Source organism: Sceloporus occidentalis, unplaced genomic scaffold, assembly GCF_023333645.1.
Source record: "Sceloporus occidentalis isolate IW3139 unplaced genomic scaffold, rSceOcc1.0.p SCAF_6, whole genome shotgun sequence".
NCBI lineage: Eukaryota > Metazoa > Chordata > Lepidosauria > Squamata > Phrynosomatidae > Sceloporus > Sceloporus occidentalis.
The window spans coordinates 142844388-142867200 of record NW_028316986.1 but is presented as its reverse complement, the minus strand read 5'-3'; the positions used below and the strand labels follow the sequence as shown (position 1 = coordinate 142867200).

At 40.1% G+C, this 22813-nt stretch overlaps 1 protein-coding gene across 11 annotated transcripts in view; it reads right to left on the bottom strand.

Moving 5' to 3' along the window:
* Positions 1 to 22813, bottom strand: part of LOC149311482 (doublecortin domain-containing protein 2C-like) — a 71901-nt gene that overhangs the window by 6939 nt on the left and 42149 nt on the right. For 4 of the 11 annotated variants that reach the window (XM_089528593.1, XM_089528582.1, XM_089528583.1 and 1 more), the window contains 5 exons: positions 22362 to 22421; positions 18099 to 18147; positions 9422 to 9575; positions 5338 to 5438; positions 4269 to 4331 (listed from right to left, as the gene is read on the bottom strand). In XM_089528593.1, the coding sequence (XP_089384719.1) occupies positions 4269 to 4331; positions 5338 to 5438; positions 9422 to 9575; positions 18099 to 18147; positions 22362 to 22421 (427 nt within the window). Of the gene's footprint in view, positions 1 to 4268; positions 4332 to 5326; positions 5439 to 9421; positions 9576 to 18098; positions 18148 to 22361; positions 22422 to 22813 lie in introns of all 11 variants that reach the window. The other 7 variants (XM_089528585.1, XM_089528592.1, XM_089528589.1 and 4 more) reach the window with 6 other exon arrangements.

Sequence of the window (22813 nt, the reverse complement as noted above, 5' to 3'; positions counted from 1 at the left end):
ACATATGTAAATATTTAAAATTTTAGCGTTTTTTTATTGTTAGGTGAAAATGGTGCAGGAATGTGTGTAGGGGTTCACTTTAAATTCCAAACTTTCCACAATTCTAGCAGCGCATGCGTACATGTTGCTCTAGGGTTAGGGTTGTTAAGGAAAAAGCAACATGGGATATACAGTGAAAGAAATAAAACATGTATGTGAGAGTCAGGATGACTCAGCAAAAGCAATTAGAAGCCACACAGGTGTAAAAGGTAATGTAATTAGCAAGTCCTAAATGCCAAGGACAGAAGTGCAAAGTGGATAATTGAACACACCTGAGAATTGTTAAGTGGACAAGGTGAGATGATGAAATCATTAATTATGGGATGAACCAAGAGAACCAATGAGAATGGATGTACACGCCCACTGGGTGGAAACTGACAAGAGTGGGTGGTGTTCTCCAAGGGCTATAATAATTGCTATGAATCCCAATGTATTTTGTGGGTAGTAGTGGATAGTTGAGGAATATTGGAGTTGTGTTGGATAGTTTTGGAGCTGTATATAGTAGAATAAAGTAGATCTTTTATATAAGACTACTGAGTTGTCTGGTGTCTTGGGTGAAGATACAAGAGCCAGCTGGATCCTGAAGAAGTGTGAAGACTTCTGTGGAAGCAAGAGTGAGAAGGCTTGAAGAGTTTGTCAGGGTCTTCAGCCTATTCTCTGTAACTCTGCTGCTTTATAGCAAAGCTTTAACCACTGGCCAAAACTGGTCAGCGCTGGTGCGTAACAAGGTGGTGAGTTTGAGCCAGAGGTGAAGAGCTACAACTCCCATCATCCCTGACAAGGGTTAGGGTTATGAGCATTAAAATAGAGTGCAGCTGTGCTGCAGCTTCCACATCTGCATGGCATCTGACGCTCTAATTAGAGCCTCGGTGCAAACTGCACATGTTCCAGGACCTCGACTCATTATGCGACGCAGCTGACTCGGAGCTTTTAAATGGGCAACTTAAATTAGCAGCGTAACAATTCTGGCGTACCGGTGCAGCAGCTTACAGACGGAGCTGCGCAGCTGCGCAGCATAAAGAAAAGAAGCGGGGAAAAGCAGCACCTTTTTAATGCCGCTTCTTCCTGCTTGGGGCGTGCGAGCGGCGTGTTCATGGCGGCATTCAGGTAAGGGCCGTCTGAAGGCTCTACCTTCATGACGTCATGAACACACCCTTTTTGCCCGTCTGTATCCCGCCAATGTGTGGTTAAAAGGGCCAATTAAACCTCTGTTATCAAATATCAAAGAGCACTGTTTAAAATTAATAAGTTGGTAGTATTGAAACCCATGAAATTGAAAGCATTTTCGAAAGCTTCCTATGGATATTACAGATGACAATGAGGTGAGCTGGGGTCTTACCACCATATGTGGTGGTGATGCCCACAAGTACTTCATTTCTGAAATTTTGCAAAAACGGGGCTTTTTTTTTTCTTTTGCCGGCTGGCGGATGCGCAGCTGCGGCACTCAGCAGCGGCGGCAGAAAGCCTATGTGCACATTTAAAGCGCCCAAGCCCCTTTAAAACTTTTCCCCCGCCCTGCCCAAGAACAATGGTGGTCTCCTGCCAGCTGGTGATCAGCTGGTGTTGGCATCCTTGTCCGCTTGCATGTTGCCAATGTCACCAGCATCATGGATGCCTCCTCTCCTTTGGTACCCGCGCTCTTGATGAATCTGCAATGCACAGCCACAGCTGTCGCCGCTGCCACCGCTGTCCCCCTGCCATCCCCCATCACCTCCCTTGTACATATGTAAATATTTAAAATTTTAGCGTTTTTTTATTGTTAGGTGAAAATGGTGCAGGAATGTGTGTAGGGGTTCACTTTAAATTCCAAACTTTCCACAATTCTAGCAGCGCATGCGTACATGTTGCTCTAGGGTTAGGGTTGTTAAGGAAAAAGCAACATGGGATATACAGTGAAAGAAATAAAACATGTATGTGAGAGTCAGGATGACTCAGCAAAAGCAATTAGAAGCCACACAGGTGTAAAAGGTAATGTAATTAGCAAGTCCTAAATGCCAAGGACAGAAGTGCAAAGTGGATAATTGAACACACCTGAGAATTGTTAAGTGGACAAGGTGAGATGATGAAATCATTAATTATGGGATGAACCAAGAGAACCAATGAGAATGGATGTACACGCCCACTGGGTGGAAACTGACAAGAGTGGGTGGTGTTCTCCAAGGGCTATAATAATTGCTATGAATCCCAATGTATTTTGTGGGTAGTAGTGGATAGTTGAGGAATATTGGAGTTGTGTTGGATAGTTTTGGAGCTGTATATAGTAGAATAAAGTAGATCTTTTATATAAGACTACTGAGTTGTCTGGTGTCTTGGGTGAAGATACAAGAGCCAGCTGGATCCTGAAGAAGTGTGAAGACTTCTGTGGAAGCAAGAGTGAGAAGGCTTGAAGAGTTTGTCAGGGTCTTCAGCCTATTCTCTGTAACTCTGCTGCTTTATAGCAAAGCTTTAACCACTGGCCAAAACTGGTCAGCGCTGGTGCGTAACAAGGTGGTGAGTTTGAGCCAGAGGTGAAGAGCTACAACTCCCATCATCCCTGACAAGGGTTAGGGTTATGAGCATTAAAATAGAGTGCAGCTGTGCTGCAGCTTCCACATCTGCATGGCATCTGACGCTCTAATTAGAGCCTCGGTGCAAACTGCACATGTTCCAGGACCTCGACTCATTATGCGACGCAGCTGACTCGGAGCTTTTAAATGGGCAACTTAAATTAGCAGCGTAACAATTCTGGCGTACCGGTGCAGCAGCTTACAGACGGAGCTGCGCAGCTGCGCAGCATAAAGAAAAGAAGCGGGGAAAAGCAGCACCTTTTTAATGCCGCTTCTTCCTGCTTGGGGCGTGCGAGCGGCGTGTTCATGGCGGCATTCAGGTAAGGGCCGTCTGAAGGCTCTACCTTCATGACGTCATGAACACACCCTTTTTGCCCGTCTGTATCCCGCCAATGTGTGGTTAAAAGGGCCAATTAAACCTCTGTTATCAAATATCAAAGAGCACTGTTTAAAATTAATAAGTTGGTAGTATTGAAACCCATGAAATTGAAAGCATTTTCGAAAGCTTCCTATGGATATTACAGATGACAATGAGGTGAGCTGGGGTCTTACCACCATATGTGGTGGTGATGCCCACAAGTACTTCATTTCTGAAATTTTGCAAAAATCAGTAAAATTATGTCACAAACAATTTAATCACCGGAGTTGGGACTACTGTCTCTTTTTCATAATGCAAATGAGGAGCTGTGAAGACTGCCCCTAAGGGGCAGCCTGCAGCCGCCTCCATCTTTGTCAGATCACAGCCGCAACAACCGTACACCGTGGCCCTGATCTGGCCTTTCTGTGACACAATCTGGCCTTTCTGATCTGGCCTTTCTGTGGCTCCAAAAAGTAGCTCCTTTTTGCTCCCTAGAAAGGGTGCCATAGCCACTGCACCACGGCTCTACGGCACTCCTTTGGTGCCATCTAAACACAGCGCCAGAGGAGCACCGTGACATCGTGTGCCATATGGCAGCACGTGGCGTCATACTACCATGAGGCGGAGTACAGGTCATGTGTCATATGGGTGCTCCACCCCGACTCCACCCCTAGGCTGACCTTAATGGCTGGACTGCACAGCCCCTGAGTCTCTTTCTTATCTAGAGGTCATCATGTATTTATGTTTGGCAGCACACTTAGAGACTGCACATAACTGGAAAGGCTTAAATACCCTGTTACTTTCTCAGGGGTTACATTGAGTCTGGAATAACATGCTAATGGAGAAATTAACTGAAAAAGTTAGAGCTAGCCAAGAACAGTCTAAATTCTATGAGAATTAGTACAGGTTTATTAGTTATGCCAATGAAAATGCCAGTCTTCTCATTTCTCCTTCTTCACATGTTGATTTTTGGAAAGATACACTAATATAATTGTCATGTCAGCTGGAGATTTCTTACTTGGATAGTCAAGAAACATCAGTTCAGTATACTATACTACATTGTTCTGCATCTGAAATGCGTCAACCTTTAATAAGTGTATTGATCTCAGTCCATCTGAAGCTATGCTGATTCTTCATTTGGAATAAAGCACTGAGTGGTTTGGGATACAGTCTTTCTTACAAGTAGATTAAGATGCTACTGTCAGAATGGCTTGGTTTATTAGGGCTTGTTGCTTTTTTTCCCCTTTTAACAAATTGATCTTAGGCTCAAGATACCAATTGAATCTTCAAACATTGTTCTGCAGCACTGTAAACACAAAACTAACCTCTTCTTCTCTAGCCCCAACATTTGAATAGATGTCTTCTTCTTGGACAACCTCAGCTGGAACCTTGGGTAAAATAAATTCCAGTTAAGATTTGCAAAACAGATGGAAATTTTAAAAAAAGCCTTCTCACATAATTTTATCATTTAAAAAAAATATTATAAAGATCCATACATTGAATTCTGATTACTGTACAATACTTAATTCTACACACACACACACACACACACATTTCTTACATTCTATGACAATTTGTCTAAATATCTTTAATAGCCAACCAACCACTTCCTTTCCTATTTCGCCTGAAAACAAGCCAGTTGTATTTGAAAGCTTGAAAGCCAAGTACTCTTTTTGTTCTAAAGAATATAAGCACAAATGGATTTGTAAAATTTAACTGGGAAGCTTTATAATGCATATGAAGGCTCCCATGACTGGACACCTCTTTTACAAAAAAGCACCCTGCATGATAAAAAAAAAGCTAGATAAAAAGGGGTCTGAACGCATACATCAAGGCACCATAATAATAATAATAATAATAATAATAATAATAATAATAATAATTGTTTTATTTATATACCGCTATTCCAAAGATCATAGCGGTGAACAGCAAGTAAGCTAATTTGCCCCCAACAGTCTGGGTATTCATGCATTTTTGTTGGCTATGTTTACTTCAATGTTTCTGTAAAACCTTTAAAAAAACAATTAAAAAACAACAACATCTGAAATTCAAATGGTTTTGCCTGGTACCAATCCTACTTCACTTCTCTCTCATCCCCAATTCCTTCTGCAGCATCTCACTCCACCCCCAAAATTAATCTTAATAGTTGGATGAATCTCAGAGGAGCTCCTGAAGGCTGCAGCTAGGAGTGAAAATTCCCATCAGCAGTGTTTGGGTACACAGAACCATTTTCTGCTCTTGCACAGGGCAGCTTGGAGTCTGGTTAATGGAAGTTAAATGCAAATAGGTTTGGGTGAATGTCATTCTATCATTCCTGTCTGCTTTTTGTTTCTAATCACAGCCGGGTAGAAAAGTTATTCTAAATCAGGAAAAAGACATTTACATTGCATCTACCTGGTCCAAAGGTACTTCCACTTGTATATTTTTGTCGTCTTGTATCTGTTGAGCCCCTTCAATTTCTTTGGGGGACTGCTGAGCTTTATAGACACTAGATTCTGAAAATAAATGGCATTTGTTTTAAATTAACTACTATCTACCAATTAACTACTCTTAGCAAAATGATTAGAATAAATACATTATATCAACCCTTAAGGAAGAAAGCAATTATTTTTTGATGAACATTATTTGTATAAAGGCAAGTTGTTGTTCAATTTTTCAGTAATGATGGCCTCATAAAGTTTATAATGTTGAAAGGTTTTATTTATGTATTAAAGAACTTCAGTAATCATAAACAATACAGAAGAAAATGTTATTCAAAGTTTTAAGTATGAATTGATACAAACATGAACAATGGTGAAAATTCAGCCTCCATAAAGAGAAATGGCAATTGTGATGTAACTAATTTTGAAAAACACCTGATTTCTAAACATTAGACTGCTGTTAAGGACTCAAGAAGGAAATAACACAGTCTTCTCATTGGTTGCTAATCCATCCTGCATGGAGCAACACAAAACAAAATAGACTGAAGCAAAATCACTTCCAATGGGAAACTAATGTTGTAAAGATTTACTGACTATAAACAACTTACTAAAAATCATCTTGAACAGCAAACATTACTCTCATTATTTACTTTATACTGAGATTATCAGGGGGGTTTTCTATGTTTTATTCTGATATCATCATTTACCCTAGGGAGTAGCCAAAAGCATGGAAAATGATAGAATTTAATGAAAAAACCGTGACAGCCCATTCTACACTACCTACTCAGTACAATTAAACATGTCTCTGTGATTATACAACTCCTTAGATTGTATCTTTGTCTGGCCTTTGTCTGACAAGAGATCCTTGATTCCCTAACAGATTATGCAAGAATTCAATGTGTGCCCACCACCTGACAAAAGTTGACAAAAGTTACTCCTGCTTAAATTTTGCATGTTACATTGCTTTTACAAATGCTGGGGCTCCAATAGAAAATGGACTCCTGCTGCTGAAAAAAACAACACTATATTAATGCTGTCTGCTCCCTTTTTGAGTCCTGGCATAGACTATAACTTCGTTTTTACCTTAATGCTAAGGGCGGGTCTACACCAGCCAGAATACTCTGGGCTGCTCCCCATAGCTCCCCCTCCCATTGGTTGCTAATCCATCCTGCACTCCATGTGTCCTGCTGTGCTGCCCAGTGTGCTGCCCAGTACTGCACTCCATGTGTCCTGCTGTGCTGCCCAGTACTGCTGCCATGAGTCATTCTCTCTGAGGTCAAGTACAAGGCATCCAGAGTCAATCACATAGCTGGGCAATTTGTTGAAATGTCAGAGGGAATGACTTGTGCCAGCAGTGGTGGCATCATGTGGTACAGAAGGACACATGTGTACAAGGCTGCCCAGTGTCACTCCAAGGTGCTTCCTGGAAAATCTTGAGCAAAGACATGTTTTTTTTAAAAAAAAAAATAGTTTAAGTTTAAGGGATTGGCAGGCTAAATTCAGTACAGAACTAACCGCCTGTCATGGAGACAGTCCACACTGAAATTGGGGCTTTGTTCCTGCATCATGAAGATGGAGTACCATGAAGGCAGGGGGAAACTGGTTCACTTGGCCCACTTAGACATGCCCTATGACTCTATCTCTCCAGACCTATGGCATTTCCCTAAATTCCCCTTATTCTACCACTTCTTCTAAGCTCCCAGCTTTTCAAATCAGACGGCTGAACTCAGATTCTAGCCAGATGTTACCTTGGATGCATCCGCCTGGCAGCGTCGGCAGCAAAAACATGTGCTATAAAATCCTGATGTATCCCAAATTTGGAATGAATTCGGCAGCGGTAAGTCGGTTTTTTAAATTGTGTAATAATCTCCAAAGTTTTGTCATCTTGGATTCCAGGAAGATTTCTGGCTTGATCTTCTCTAGGACCCATTTATTTGTCTTTTTGGCTGTCCATGGCTTCCTCAGAACTCTTCTCCAGAAGCACATCTCGAATGAATTGATTTTCTTCCCATCTTGTTTCTTAACTGTCTGGGTCTCACATCCATAGATGGTAATAGGGAATATAATGGCTTGTAGGATTCTAACTTTTGTGCTTAATTGTATATCTTTGCATTTTAGGATCTTTTCTCATTCTTTCATAGCCACCCTCCCCATTCTTAATATTCTGATTTCTTGGCTGCTGTCCCCTTTGCTATCAATGTTTGATTCCAGGTATGAGAACTCTTTTACTATTTCTATTTCTTCACTGTCTAGGTTGAAATTGTTTAGATTCTCCATGGTCATTTTCTTAAATTTTCTTTATGTTCAACAGAAAGCCTGCTTTTTCACTTTCTTCCTTGATCTTCCTTAATAACTGTCCCAGGTCTGGGGGGGGGGGGGGTTCTGCTAGTATTATGGTGTCATCTGCATATCTTAGATTGCTGATATTCCTTCCTCCTATTTTCACTCTGCCTTCTTCTGTGTCCAAGCCTGCTTTCCTTACAATATGTTCTGCGTTTAAGTTGAACAGGATAAGATGCAGCCCTTCTGACCCGTTTCTCCATGCTCTGTTCTGATAATAGCCTCTTGTCATAAGTACAGATTTCTCATCAGGACTATCAGATGTGTTGGCACTCCCATGGCTTTAAGGACATTCTATAGCCTTTCATGATCTATGCTGTCAAAGGCTTTGTTATAGTCTATACAGCACATGCTGACTGTCTTTTGGTATTCCCTGGTGTACTCCATTATTCATTGTATGTTTGCAATGTGGCACTTTGTGCCTTTTCTTTTTCTGAACACCACTTGAACCTCTGGTATTTCTCTCTCCATTTTGGTTGGAGTCTATGTCGCAGAATTTTGAGCATAATTTTGCTCATGTTGGAGATTAGTGCTATGGTTCTTTAGATGCTGCAGACTTTTGAATCTCTTTTTTTGTGGATGGGGATGTACATTGATCGTTTTCAGTTTGTTGGCCATCGTTTGGTTTTCATATCTGTTGACATATGTCAATGTGGATTGAAACAGTTTGATTGAGATATCATCTGTTCCTGGTGATTTGTTTTTTTGCCACTTCCCTTATTGCAGCTTCCACCTCGCTTTTTAAAATTTCAGGTTCATCTTCATATGGCTCTTTGTTCCAAATGTTGTTCATGTTATCATCTCTTAAGAAGTGCCTCATTCATTTTAAGTTGTGCTTGGGCTTTCTGTCATGCCATCTTTTACACCCTCTTCTTTTTGTTATTTTGCACAAACCTACCTGACAACCATAGCCTTGCCTTAAGACCATAAATAGGAAGTAAACTCCACTGAATAGGGTTCAGGACTGGAATAAGATCATAAAAGGTCCAAGTAGCTACTATGTTATTTTTGTACTCTGTACAGTATACAAACAACTCCAGTGTTAAATAAATCTTAACATGTCATAAATAGCACCAAAGGTAGCCTATTACTTATTGTTTGTGAACAAAGGCCTGGCAATTAAATATCACACAGTCTGTAGTCACTATTACTGCAATTCTAAAATCCTATTTAGGTATACAGTCTACAAAGATACAGTAATTTCAACAATTTCAGAGCCAGGATACTGCCTGCTTAGGCTCATGTATTAACTGCCCTGGTCCAATATAATCTTTGATTCTCCCTCCTGACAGAACTGGCTCCACAGTTTACTAGATCTTTGCTATTAATAAGAAAATAAATACCTGCTTAGGAAAATAAAACTCAAATTGGTTTGCAAACACTTCATAAGAAGCAATTAAATAGCCTTGGTTGCTCTGATGCACGGGTTACACTGAGTACAAATATTATGGTGAAAGCAGTCATTGTGTACATTTTAGAATCAAAGAAAGATCAGTGGAGTATACAAAACAGTGCACTAAATCCTAGCCTAAGTCCCAACTAGAGCAGTCCCAATGAATCTATGGGAACTTGATACATCAACATACATCTACACATGCATTCTGCAAATACAAAGGGTCTATTCTAGTGATGACTAAGAACTAGGTTTAGGCCAGTACATCAGTACCAAATCTGATCATGCAAATATGGAGTTTAGGTACCAAATTATTTTGTGTTACCATTATCAGATGACAGCAGTCTAGGAGCCTTTTCACGACTTGCCTTCTCAGGTTTTGCATGATATACTGAAGGCCTATCTCCTTCTCCTTCTCCTTTCAAAGGCTGAATGGGTGGGCGAGCACTGCCTTCTTTCTTAGATGGTTCTATGAGGGGCTGAAAGAAAGAAAAAACAATATGATCATATATTGGATCCATTTCTTTAGAGCTGGAATGAACTCTCAAATGTTAGAGAGGTTAAAATTAGAGGTTCAAAAATTAATACACTTTCACACTGCAAATGTAACTTTTGAAAAGTACATCTTTCTCACTGTAACGAGCATTAGATGTTGATGATTTTGCTTCAGCCATATGACCTGGACTAGTCTCAATGGAACACTGTTGCCTACTGAACTATGGTTATTAATTGGGAGTAGGTTAGGATCATAATACCTTTTAGCCTACATTAGGGATGTGGAACTAAAGGTTGGACTCTTGATCCCCTTCAGCTCCTGCAAACATGGCCAGTGGTATGGAAAGATGGAAGCAGAAGTTCATCAGCATCTGGAAGGCTGCAGGTTCCCTACCTCTGGTAAGAAGTAGACAGTAGAGCTCTTTCCTCTGTGGGAAATTAAGGGATCAGGATGGAGAGGTTTTCATCATAGGCATAGCTTCACATACACACCTGCAAGGGTCCTAATATCTTCAGGAGAAGGCTTTCTTTTAGTCCTGCCACCATCTCAGGTTCACTTAGTGAGGACACAAGAGAGAACTCCCACCCTCTGAAATGCCCTTCCACAGCTGCCCCCTTCCCTGCTTTCCTTTTGTTGGCGAAGTCATTTTTCTTCAAGCAAGCTTTCAATATATAATCACCATTAGGGAGGCTTTTATATCGGAGGGTTGCTAGTTATGTTTTTTAACTTTTGTTATGTTTTATGTAATTTTATGTTGTTTTAGAAAGATGATTTTAATTGTTGTTGTTTTGAAAAATTATTGTTTTATTGTTTTTAAACTATCTTATCTGTGAGCCACCTCATACGCTTTTGTGGGAAATGGGAGGACACTCCTGTTTTGAAAAATCAGCTGATAGACAGACTTAAAGCAAGAATATCAGCCCATTTTTTTCAAAAAAAATCAAAATCATATGCAATTATTCCAAACATTATTCCAAAGTGATTCCTAGAATGAAGTTAAGATAGAAGCCACTTTGACTGATCATGCTTTAATGCTTTCCAGAGGTGAAGGAACTGGATGCTAAGGAAGTAAATATTATGTCTTCCCTGACCCACCTAGCTAAGGAGGCTGTGAGACTCTCATTCTTCAGTTTGATTTCTTGAAGGACACAGACAAGGGCCTCTGCTGATGGAATTGTTTTTCAATGCAGAACTTATGCACCATCCTCACATTTAAGGTATGATAGTTCTTTTCTAAATCCCAGGGGGATTAGGTCAGAGGGAGGTAAGTAAAAGCTTTTGTGCTCTTGTGTCTGTATTTGTGGACTTGATCCTGAAATTTAATTTTCAGCCCCTGCTTTATTTAAATGAAAAAAAAATTCATTAGCTGATAATGCTGAAAAACTACACTAATAGACCACAAGGCAAAATAAATGACTGCTTGGCTATAGGGGCAAAGATAGCTTGATGAACTGAACAAAATTTGGGTGGAATCTTTCACCTTTTCCTATTGGGATGGTGTTCATCACCACACAAATTGGTTGTGACCAGAGATCTAACTTGCCCTTCCTCTGTTCTCCACAAATAATACCTTGCTGTTGTGAGGGGGATTACTTTGTGTCTATTTTTAAAATCGTTTTTCCTGACTGACACTTAATGACTGAGCCCAGTCTACCAGGTTGATCAGGTGCAAGAAGTGTGTGTAAAGATTTGCTATACTGTAGAAAATGCATTCCCTCACTCCACTGGAAGACTTTCCACTGGTTTTTGCTGAATGGGAAAAGTCCTGTTTTCAGGGATAGGAAATAAGAAGGAAATTACCCATAAAAAACAAACAAACAAACAAAAATAATCCAAGAATATCCTGAAATTATTTTACCACAATGGAAACAAGAAGCAATCTCCAAACACGTGGTTTCATAGGTTTCACTCACTCTCCCTAATTACAGCACTTTGATACCACTTTGCTGTGGCAACTTCCTAGAGACTCCTAGGATTTGTGGTTTAGTGAGGCCTCACCAAACTATAAACCCCAGGATTCCATAGGATGCATCCATGGCATTCAAAATGGAATATAGTTTTATAACTATGTAGTGTGAAACAACCCTACAGAGTTTCTCTATTAGACAGGCCCATTCCAAAACTGACTGTTCTCATCTTCTCAAGAGGAAGAAGAAACCTTCCAAGTGTCAACTCACTAAATTGCTCAGCAGGTCTACATGACAGAAACCACTAGCTTGTTCTGAAGTCTTGTTCTGAACCCATCTCTGGGTGTAACAAAACTGAAGGCCCTTGCAAAAGACGTTTGCCTGTTTTTCCAAGAGAAACTCATCATTAAATGAGAAGCTACATTCTTCACCACAGGACATGCTTATAATCTGTGCATTTATTAAAATGTAAGACTGGCTAATGTTTGAACTTTGATGTAGCCTCTTCATGATCTTGACTGATGACCAAAAATGTTTCACATTTATTATGAGATATTGTTTTGTCCCTGGGATCACTAATCTAAAATGTCACCTCAGAAGCATGCATTCTTCTGTGAACTTTATGTATCTGGCTTAATACATTAAACTGCTGAGTTTTATTAAGAAGCTTCTATGATACATTTCTCTTCCTCACCCAAAGAAACAAAAGCTTCTCTTTAACATATATACTTTCATCCAGTTCTCAAAGTTTTATATACATTTTGGGGTCAGTTTATGTTTCACATTTAATAACTGGTCAGACAAAAGTATTATGTAATAAATAAATAAAAATGAATGTATTGAAGCATATACCACTATTTTCATTGAATCCTATAATATCACATTAACAAGGAAACTTTATAATATAGATATGGCATGTAAATATATCACTCTTCTTATTGCTGTTTCCTAAAGACCTTTTCTTAAACTACTGTTTTATTATTCTTCCACTACAATTTTATGGCTCCAGTGCCTACTGCCAGAATGAAAGAAGCTGGTAAACAAACAAGAATTCAATACAATAAGTGCAACCAGTGCTTATACTATCTTTCCCTCTCCCACACACACAGTACAGACAAAAGAACAGATATTTCCACTGCCTGAAGCCTGATACCACTTTATGAGACTGTCTAGAACCATTATCCTACCTACAGCTACAACAGATGCACTGACCATGACCTAAAATGTATCTGATTCTCAAACATTCCTGGATTTTCCAAGAGTACCTTAGCAGCATTGTAATATAGGGTAACAATTAAAGGAAGTACCAGAAAATGTGGTGCTGTATATAAATCACAGAACATGTTTATTATGTAAGCAACAGTTATTGTCTTCAAAAGTCTTCCCATGACTAGAGATAAAAGATTTCCATACCTGGCTCTCTTGCTGCTAAAACATCTGTGAAATGTCCTGAAAAGGTGGAGGAAGCAAGCATGTTTAGAAGCCAAGCACACTTCTTCCATTGCCAGGGAACTGTCACTCCCTCTAGCATCCCTGAATTGTCGCAAGGGGAGCGGAATGCAAACTTTTTTTGCTAATTTTGGTCTCAAAAGGAACAATGGCGGTTTACAGACCGCCCTATTGGGGTGGCCTGTTCCCACCCCTTTCCCTGTCAGATCGGGGCCTCAGGTGCCACAGTGGCAGCCTCTGAGACCCCAATCCACTGTTTTCCAGGCCACTGGGAAGCGGCAAAAGGCCGCTTCCCCACGGCCTGGAAAGGGATGTCCTTGGGGCTTCATGCCCCAAGGACACCCAACAGCAGCGGAGACAAAGAGAAAGGGGCTGCTCAGCCCCTTTCTTATTTGTGTCGCTGGTACAGCTGTGTAAAGGCGGCACCAGCGACACAAACCTGGAAGGAGCTCTGTTTCGGAGCTCCTTCTGGCACCAAGGAAAGAGGGCCCCAGGCGCCCTCGCATGGCGCCAGCATGTCACTTCCGTGCCGCTCCATTTGGAGGCGGCGCATCATGACGTCCCAATGGCGGCGCCCATGTAGAATGGGCGCTGCCATTTTGTACGTACTAGATACGTACTAGGGTTAGGGCATCTGGAAAGGACGCCCTTTCCTAACCCTAGTACGTACCTAGTACTTACTTTTGCCCATCTGTAACGCGCCAATGAGTAATTTTAACAATTTTCATCTCAGTGTAAGAAATTCTTTGAAAACTGAGCAATTTTTTAAAGACAGTTAATATTTTGAGACTTATTCTGTGCAAAATGTGTGTGTGGGGGGGAACCCAGCAGCATTTTGTGTTAGAATCTGGCTATAGTTCAGTACTTGTTTTGTGCAAAATTTACATATGGTCTTTTTGCACTGGAAACAGGATTTTCTGTACTCAAAACAGCATTCCTGCATAGAAAATAATACTTCTGTATATTATCTGTATATATAAAATGGTGCTTCCTGCATAGAGAAAAAAGGACCACATACACATTTTGTCCAGAATTCCAAAGTGCAAAGATTATCAGTCCAGAATTCTCTTCATCAGGGTTTCCTGGCACTTGAAAAACATGTTTTTGAGTATTTTCTGAATATTTCCAAAGATTTTTTCCAAAAGAGCCATGACTCAATTACAAGATAATTCATAAAGTTACTTCTTTATATTATTTCTTGTACCATAAAGAAGAGATGCAGTGGCTCAGTGGTTAAGAAACTGATTCTGACTATCACAAGATCAACAGGTTGGCAGTTCAAAGCCCAAGTGCTGTGTGATGGAGTGAGCTCCTGTCACTAATCTCAGCTTCTGCCAACCTAACATTTCAAAAGCATGCAAATGCAACTAGATCAATGAGTACCACTTTGGTGGGAAGGTAACAGCGTTCTGTGCAGTCATGCTGTCTACATGAAAACAGAGCTGTCTTTGACAACCCTGGCTCCTCAGCTTAGTAAAAGAGATGAGCACCATCCCCTACAAGTTGTATACAACCTGACAACCTCATCAAAGGGGAAACCTTTACATTTACCTTACCATAAATACTAATATATTCATTATGTCATTAGTTTTGGGTGACTATGCTATATTTTATCAGTTTCCAAGACCTGATAAACATCTCTGCCATTCACTACTATTTTTCTGGAAATTCTTCTAGCTCTAGAGTCAGTGTTGTCAAGTTAAAAGCTGCGCCCATATCTGGCCCAGAGGGACCTTGAAACTGTGGTACACGCCCTGGTAACCTCGAGACTGGATTTCTGCAATGGACTCTACATGGGGCAACCCTTATACCAAACCCGGAAGCTACAAATGGTGCAGAACATGGCAGCCAGGCTGGTCACCGGTACGTCCAGGGCCAGCCATATAACACCGGTACTAAAAGATCTCCATTGGCTGCCCATTCGCTTCCGGGCGCAATATAAGGTGTTGGTGATGACCTATAAAGCCCTAAATGGCTTGGGCCCAGGATACCTGAAGGACCGCCTCTCCCCATACATTCCGCCCCGCACCCTCAGAACATCTGGGCAGCAGCTACTTAGGGTTCCCGGGGCGAGATTGGTCTCCACTTCTAGGAGGACCTTCTCCATCACCGCCCCGGCCCTTTGGAATACGCTGCCCATAGAGCTCCGCTCAGCTACCTCCCTGGCCCAATTCAGACGGGACTTGAAGACCCATCTGTTTGAGTTAGCATTCCCTGAATAAGGTCCCATAGGCCTCCCCGCGGCACTGGCAATGGGATTGGCTAACCTGGGGGGCCTTTTTGCTTTGTTTTGTTTTTATGTTTTACGTAATTTTGTATAATTTTAATGCTTATTACTGTATTATTGTATTTTAACTGTTGTAAACCGCCCTGATCCGATGGAAGGGCGGTATATAAATAAAATTTATTATTATTATTATTATTATTATTATTATTTAAAAATATCTCCCCACTCCTGAAACTAACAAAAGTGTATCTTTGAATCCTTACAGTATTACAAATTTGTTATTCTTTACTGATTTTGGTTACTGGCTAGATAATTGAGAGTGACTAGACCACCTATGGACACCACCACCTTTGAGACATATATCTGGGGTTGCTAGATATTTTTCAGTAATCCTGTTTTTAAACTTAAACATATAGCGTTTGTGGAAAGGTAAGATATACAAAGCAACGTCATAGATCTGGTCACCTCCATTTTTCCTCTGCACAGAAAGTTTTTGTTTTGACCCTAAAGCACTACTATCCATCCTGAATTCATGTAACAACATGGACTACAAACAGAAACATGCAATCAAGTAAACTCCTAGTAATTTACCCACAGAACGTTACTCAACAACCAAGCGTTCTGTTGCATTTAACACCAAGTATTATGTTTCTCTTAAGTTACTACTTATTTGCTGCTTTTTGTCCAAAGCTCCTGAAAACACTAAACACAGGCCCAAAATAAAAATATAGGCCCGGTACAGACTGCCACTTTGTGGCTGCATGGGGCCAATTTTAGGGCTCAGGAATGCAGAGCGTCCAGACACTCCCAAGCCCTACCGTGCACTCCCAGTGCCATCATGGTTCACACCTATCCACACAGGGGCTGCCGTGATGACATACATGCGGTACTGTCTCCAAACGGCATGGCTCCGCACATACATCATAGTTGCGCACAAGGGTGCTAATGGCACCCCACGTGCACCCTAAGAAGCATCTGCCAGGAGTGGGTTCTTTTTAGGGCTCCAGGAGGTGGTGCCATTTGGTTGCTGTGGTCTCCATGTGGGGCAGAAAGGGGCAGTGTCTTGGCGCTCCTTTCTGTTCATCTGTATCCCTCCATAGTTACAAAACAAGCAAATCTGAAGTATTGAGTCTTTTTGTTCCTTTGATACCTTGTAATTTGATACCAGTGGGCCTTTTTCTGCTTAGTGCAAAGCAATTCTTGAAGGGCACCACTTACAACTAAGTACAAGCTTAATCCAATTGACAATCCCATACTTGAGTTCAAAAGGGCTTACTCCTAGGCAAGTGGGTATACAATTCTACCCCAAGATTGTTTTCAGACAATATCGGGCAGTAAGAGCTGTGTTGGGGACAGCGTCTGAGTCCGGCGTTTAGATGCCGCATGCTCTGATGCCGCCACCATGCCGCTGGGAAGTCGCACAGCTGACTGCGCGTGTGGCAGCTTCACAGCGTTTTGGCATATACACGCACTGTGACACCAAAATGCCGAAAAGCCACGGCAGCAGCACAAGGGTGCCCTTTTTCTGCTCCCAAAAGGAGCAGCATTTCACCATTTGTTTTGAGGACAGAAAAAACACTAGATTGGGGCTGCAGCGTGTGGGTGCCACAGCTCCAATTCGGTGCACATTGGGGCAGCATGATGACAGTCTGTTTTGGCCTTATGTTTTCACAACAGAAGGAAATACTTGGTTTTTCTCCAAGAAGGAATCAGGAGAACAAATGGAGTGATTTCCAGCATACGTTGGAAGCCACGCCGGAAAAATGCCTCCCGTGCCCCGGAAGGAGTAATGGGGTGTGTGCCCCACTGCTTCTTATGGGGCTTGAGCTTACACATTTTTTCTGTTATGCGAGGGGGGGGGGTCCGGAATGGATCCCCCGCGTAAGAAAAGGGCCCATTGTATATGGATGGATGAATAACAGTTGTGGTAAGCCCTTAGAATCTTTGTGACATCACTAGTACCAAGTGCCCTACTCACCCATGTCATCACTTGTCAAGGCATTAGGGCAGGGGGAAAGAGTAAGAAAGGATAAATACATATTTACAGAAACACAGTACTTGGATCTTTCAGGAACTGAAAAACATAAAGCAAAACTATGTATGCCCTGCTATTTTTTTAAAAAAGTATTTTTATTAATAAGTTATTGTAGATTTTTTATTAATAATTTATTATCGATTTTTTTCCTCATCAGAAACCATTTAACAGCATCAGGATGATTTTTCCAACCCATACCTGTTGTTGTTTCTTAAAACTGATTCATTGAATACTGTGTGTTTCACTCTTTAATGCTGCAGTTAAAATATCCAATAGTCAGGTAATTTCTAGAACTATTAGGATCACCCAGACGAAACATAGCCCAAAGCCAATATAGCTAGATTATAGTTTTAAAATTAAAAATACATTTGGAGATATTTTTAAATAATTGTTTTATTTCATATTGTAACTTTTGTCATAGAAAAAGGGGAAAAAACTAAAGTCATTGATAGCAATATACTTGTTTCTCATATTCCATTTTAATGGAATGTTTTGCAAACATCAGAATATGAGAAATAAAATGAAAATCATATATTATAGAGTAAAGACTGAAAAAAGTGGCTCATGTGGTCTTTTAGTGGACTGTAATCTCTCCTAGATCCATCTGGGAGAGGCGGGAAAATATAAATATATTATTATTATTATTATTATTATTATTATTATTATTATTTTCTATTCCCAATTTTCTTTCATGTCTTTAGACTTGGAAAAAAGTTTACATTCCAACTAATAATTGGAACTACAAATTTGAATCGACCAGTGGAGCAGTTGGAGGCTTTTGATGCAGCAATTTTTATTTATTCATTATTTTGTAAAGGGTACGCACAATTCAAACCTAGCTAGGTATGAAGAATAATGTTTGAAACCATCTAATGATATGATTCTTACCTTTTTTGAATGGGGCTTTTCTGGAGGTCCAAGAGAGTTAGAAAAATTCCTAAAATACAAGACACAATTTATCTAAAGTAAATAAATAAATGTAAAAGCCAGTACAGTTGGTGTAACTGTCTTGATTTAACTAGCCCCTGGATAATAACAAGGAGTATAGTTATCTGTATTATATTACAAGTTCTGGTACAAAGAAGTTACTATACAGAAGTAATCTAACAATTGGAATAAAGCTACTTTATAGGTGTAACTAGTAATATTTCTTGTTACTTTTCAAACTTACCATATATAGTCATGTACAAATCAAAAAATTTTCATCTAAAAATCAACCACAAAAAACATTTAATGGCATTTGTATATGCAACTGTTTAAGCAATTTAAAATGGATGATATTGTATGATTTTGAGATTGCTAGATCAGAATTTGCAACACAATTGCATTCCAATGATGATCACCTAATAACCAACATATATAAAATACTTCCAAAAACTGAGATAGAAGACGAACAAATAAAAGAATGTGCCGTAAAATGGGCACAAAATATTGATCATATTATACAATATGCAAATGGACCAACTGGAAAATATGTTAATATTAATATATTAATAATCAACTGAATTAATCATTATTACTATTAGAAATCTAGGTGTTTTTTTTTTAAATCTAGAATATATTGGGGAAGTTGAATTAACAGCCTTACTTCATTAGAAAAAAGCCAAAATGGAGCTGGATGGTAGTGGCTTTCTCCATGCCTATCTGCATGCCGTCATAGCACTTCTGTTTGCCTCCCACAGAAGATGATAATAAAAGCATATGTTTTGTCACACTGGGAAAATCCAATTGCCAAAAGGCACTCTTTGGGAAGAGAATGGAAGTCCTAAAATGGCATACAGAGAGGTACGGAGAAAGCCGCTACTGTCTGTCTCCATTTCAGCTTTCTTTTCTCTTACGATAAATCTCTAAGTTAGTTTGATACCATGAACTAGAAAACCCCTGTCTTTATAACTTAGTACAGTGCGCCCGTGCCATACGCGGGTGCACTATATGTGGCATTCAGCTTACGCTGAAGCCACACGGCAAAAGGGAGAATGACACACACGCCTATTGTGCACGCATATGGCCGCACTGCAAGCATGAGCCCCATTATATCCAATGGGGCTCGAGCATATGCGCTTTTTGCCTTATGCAGGGTGGGTGGGTCCAGAACAGATCCACCCCGTAAGGTAAGGGCCCACTGTATAGTTCTAAAGTGTGTAGTTTTTGTAGATGTAGAAGTAGAAATAGAAAAGGGTTGTTTTGTTTTCTTTGTAATGTTTTCAGTATATAATGGAAATAGTTGTGTTTGGAGTGGAAGAACATCTGAAACATGGTGGCACCCTGGGCATTCCTATTCTGTTATGAGAGTAGTCCAGAGAAGCATAATAACAGTTGCTTGGCAAGAGTCTGTAACATCAGGCTAAAAATTATAGTTTCTCAATGAGATGTGATTCTGACAGCAGATACAATATTCTTTATAGTGGAGTTTTCCTATTGAATCATGAAACAAATATGCAATACATCACTATTAGAAGATTAGCTTGGTGTCGAGAATAAACTCCAGAGAATCAGATCCAACAGGTGTCAAAGAGTTAAAAAGCAATGAGAATATGTGTGTTTAATTAATGCTATACACTGTCTTTCTGAAATTGGACCGACTGGAAGATGTTACTGCCTGGTGATGGTAAGAATATTAATATTTTGGTAACTGCTAGACAGGTTTGTTTTGTTCTGAGTTTAGAGTGTCATATAAACATAGTTAATAGTTGATAGTATCATGCAATATGAAATATTGATGAAGCATCAAAAGGGGGGAATGTGGTGGAAATTCCTTGTTGAAATAAAAAAGCTATAGAAAGATGGAGTCACCTTTGTCAGCCAGAGAGATGGTTTTTGAAATAAAGGCTTGGAGTTTAGAAAAACTAGAGCAAAGGAATAATGAGTGCATCTTGACCTGGATGGAAGCTGGCACCAGTAAAAAAGACATAACATAAACTACTGAGATAAGCATACATAGTTGACATTCAGAAGCAAGGTTAGAAGGAAGGAGGGGGTAAGGAGTGATGATGCAGTTTTAATGTATGCATGTATTTCTGTTCTGATTGTAAGAATTATGTATGTTTAAATTGTAATTAGCCAACCAGGTGTATTGAAGAAGCTTCTTTGTCTTCAATAATATAAAAAGAGCCATTTTGTCTTGTTCGGGGTCTCAGCTTTTTGGAACTTGAATTCCACTGAGTTCATTGTTTTCCTTTGTCGACAATTGGAAATAAACTTATGGATTTTCAATTACTAGATCCTCTTGCCAATTCTTTTGCTCTGTCAGTCCTAGATTTTTAAGTTTCCTGAAATTTCTGTTACACACAAGGCAATGTATGTACTGTAACCCTTATCAAATAAGGAACCATCCCCTTCTCTGAGCAGAGTGGCAAAAACAGAAGCTTAATCTGCCCTGGGAAAATCTACAAGAAACACTGACCACCTCTAGTCTCTCCGCCGGGGCACCCCCTCTGTCCCTTTGGAACGTCTGGACAGGAAAATGGCAGTGCTAGTACCCTCCTCGTCCATCCAGACTTTAGCATGAGCACAAACAGCAATGCCTGCTGAAATTTTGTAAGTTCTTTTGCATCATTTTCCTTTGGTTCATCCTTTATAACCTTTGCTACATGCCTGCAGGCTTTACCTTTGACATATCCATGAGTCATATCCAAATCCACAATTCTGGCCCCTCAACTTATACATGAGGATGACTTATAGTTGAGTATATACACTAAGCTGTAGATTTAGCATTCTCTAAAACAAGGGTTAACAGATAGTCTGATGGTCACATCTGCCCCATTTTCCCCACACCCCTGGACCCCAAAGGCCACAGACATCCCATCCAACGAAATCCAAACTGACTAGATGACCTTTTGGCCTAAAGCAAGCTTCAGAACCATGACTTGTTTTATGCCAGAATTGCACCCGTTATGGTGCCAAATAGGGAAGATGGGTAGATGTTCCAGAAAGTTCATAAGTACCACAGATGGCTTTTGGAAGATGCATGTGGTCTACCAGCAGTATGATTCCCATCACTGCCACCAAGAAATACCATACAATAAATAATAGCTCATTAGGAGATGAAGTATTATGAGAACAGTACTGAAGTTCTTCTTTAGCATTTGTGTTTATTTTGGAAGAAGACCAAACTTGGTGGTGGTAGTGAGCCACCATTAGCTCTTCCAGTTAAAGGGCTGTACATGTTTGGTCTGATGCCCTTTCACATTAACCAATTACCCTGCTACAATTCCACTTTAACTGTCATGCTTTCATCTTATGGAAGCCTAGGGTTGCCAATTTAGCAAAGGATCTTTACGATTCTTACCCAGAGGTCTCCTCCAGTGTCTCTGACCAAACTACAAACTTTGAACAGTAACATAGTAAAGTGGTACACAGAATACTTGTGCATCTCAATCCAAGTGGACCCCTCTTTCTAGAAAGCTTATATATTAAAATTGTATCCATAAAAATTGGGTATTCTAAGACAATCTAGAGAAGAAAAACTCAGTAACCATGATTTAAACAAACAGAGAGACAAGGGAATGAATAATTGCTATGAAAAAGTATCTAAGTCAAGACCTATACCAGGATAATAAGTCTTAATGAAAGTATGGGCAGAGTTCCAACTGGTCAGTCACCTGATGCATCTCAACTAAAGGAGTCTGACAGAGCAGAAACTTTCTAATAAAATGACCTCACTGACCTTCAGGAATGGACATCTTGAGCTAAATCAGAGCAAATGGAAATTTATTAAAGCATGTACCCTGACAAGTGTTTCCTGAAAATGACTTGCCCTCAACTCCAACCCCATAAACTAGGAGGAGATTAAGGAATTTGCTAAAGCAAAAATAATGTGATATCCTCAGGACAAAAAGCCACAGGCTTAGAAAATTAGGTTGGGGAATGAACATCAGACATCTGATTATATTCTACACAAACCTTACAAGAACATTAGTTTGGTATGCAGACACAAAATCTGATTCATGGATCAAGAAAATAAATCAGCATTGAGACAAAGATTGAGACCTATGATGCAAAGATAGCTAATCTGTTCAGTATCACCTTAACTTTGTTCTTCAGGCAAAAATCAAATTGTGATGAAAAAATGAATCTGTTAGTTGAATAAACAAAGGACTGGGGACAGAAGAACCACAGTGGAAAGTGTCTAGATATGAACAGGTTGCTTACCCATAACTGTGGTTCTTCGACTGGTTCTCTGTCCTCACAAGGACCTGCAGAGGTTCCAGTCTGCTGGAAATATAGAATATTGAGAGCAGAAAACAGAAGGGAGATAGGATGAGTTGTGTAGGGTACAGGTGACCACTTGAAGAACCATTACAGATAAGCAACCTGTTGTTCTTCATCATGGTCTCTGTGCCTCACACAATGGGTGACTGAAAAGCTTACCGTCTGAATTGGGACCAGTCACAGAAATAAAGATTGTAACATGATGCAATCAAATTCTGCAGCATCCCATGCCCTGGAGTCCCAGGGGCTCTGACTGGTCTTGCACCGATGGTACCACAGTGAAACCCCAGTAAACTGACCACTGACCTCCAGTTGTCCAGACAAAAAGGACACTTGTTGTGTTTGTCAGACAAAGCAACTTTACAGCTGCTAGAACAGCAAGCTTTGAAAGG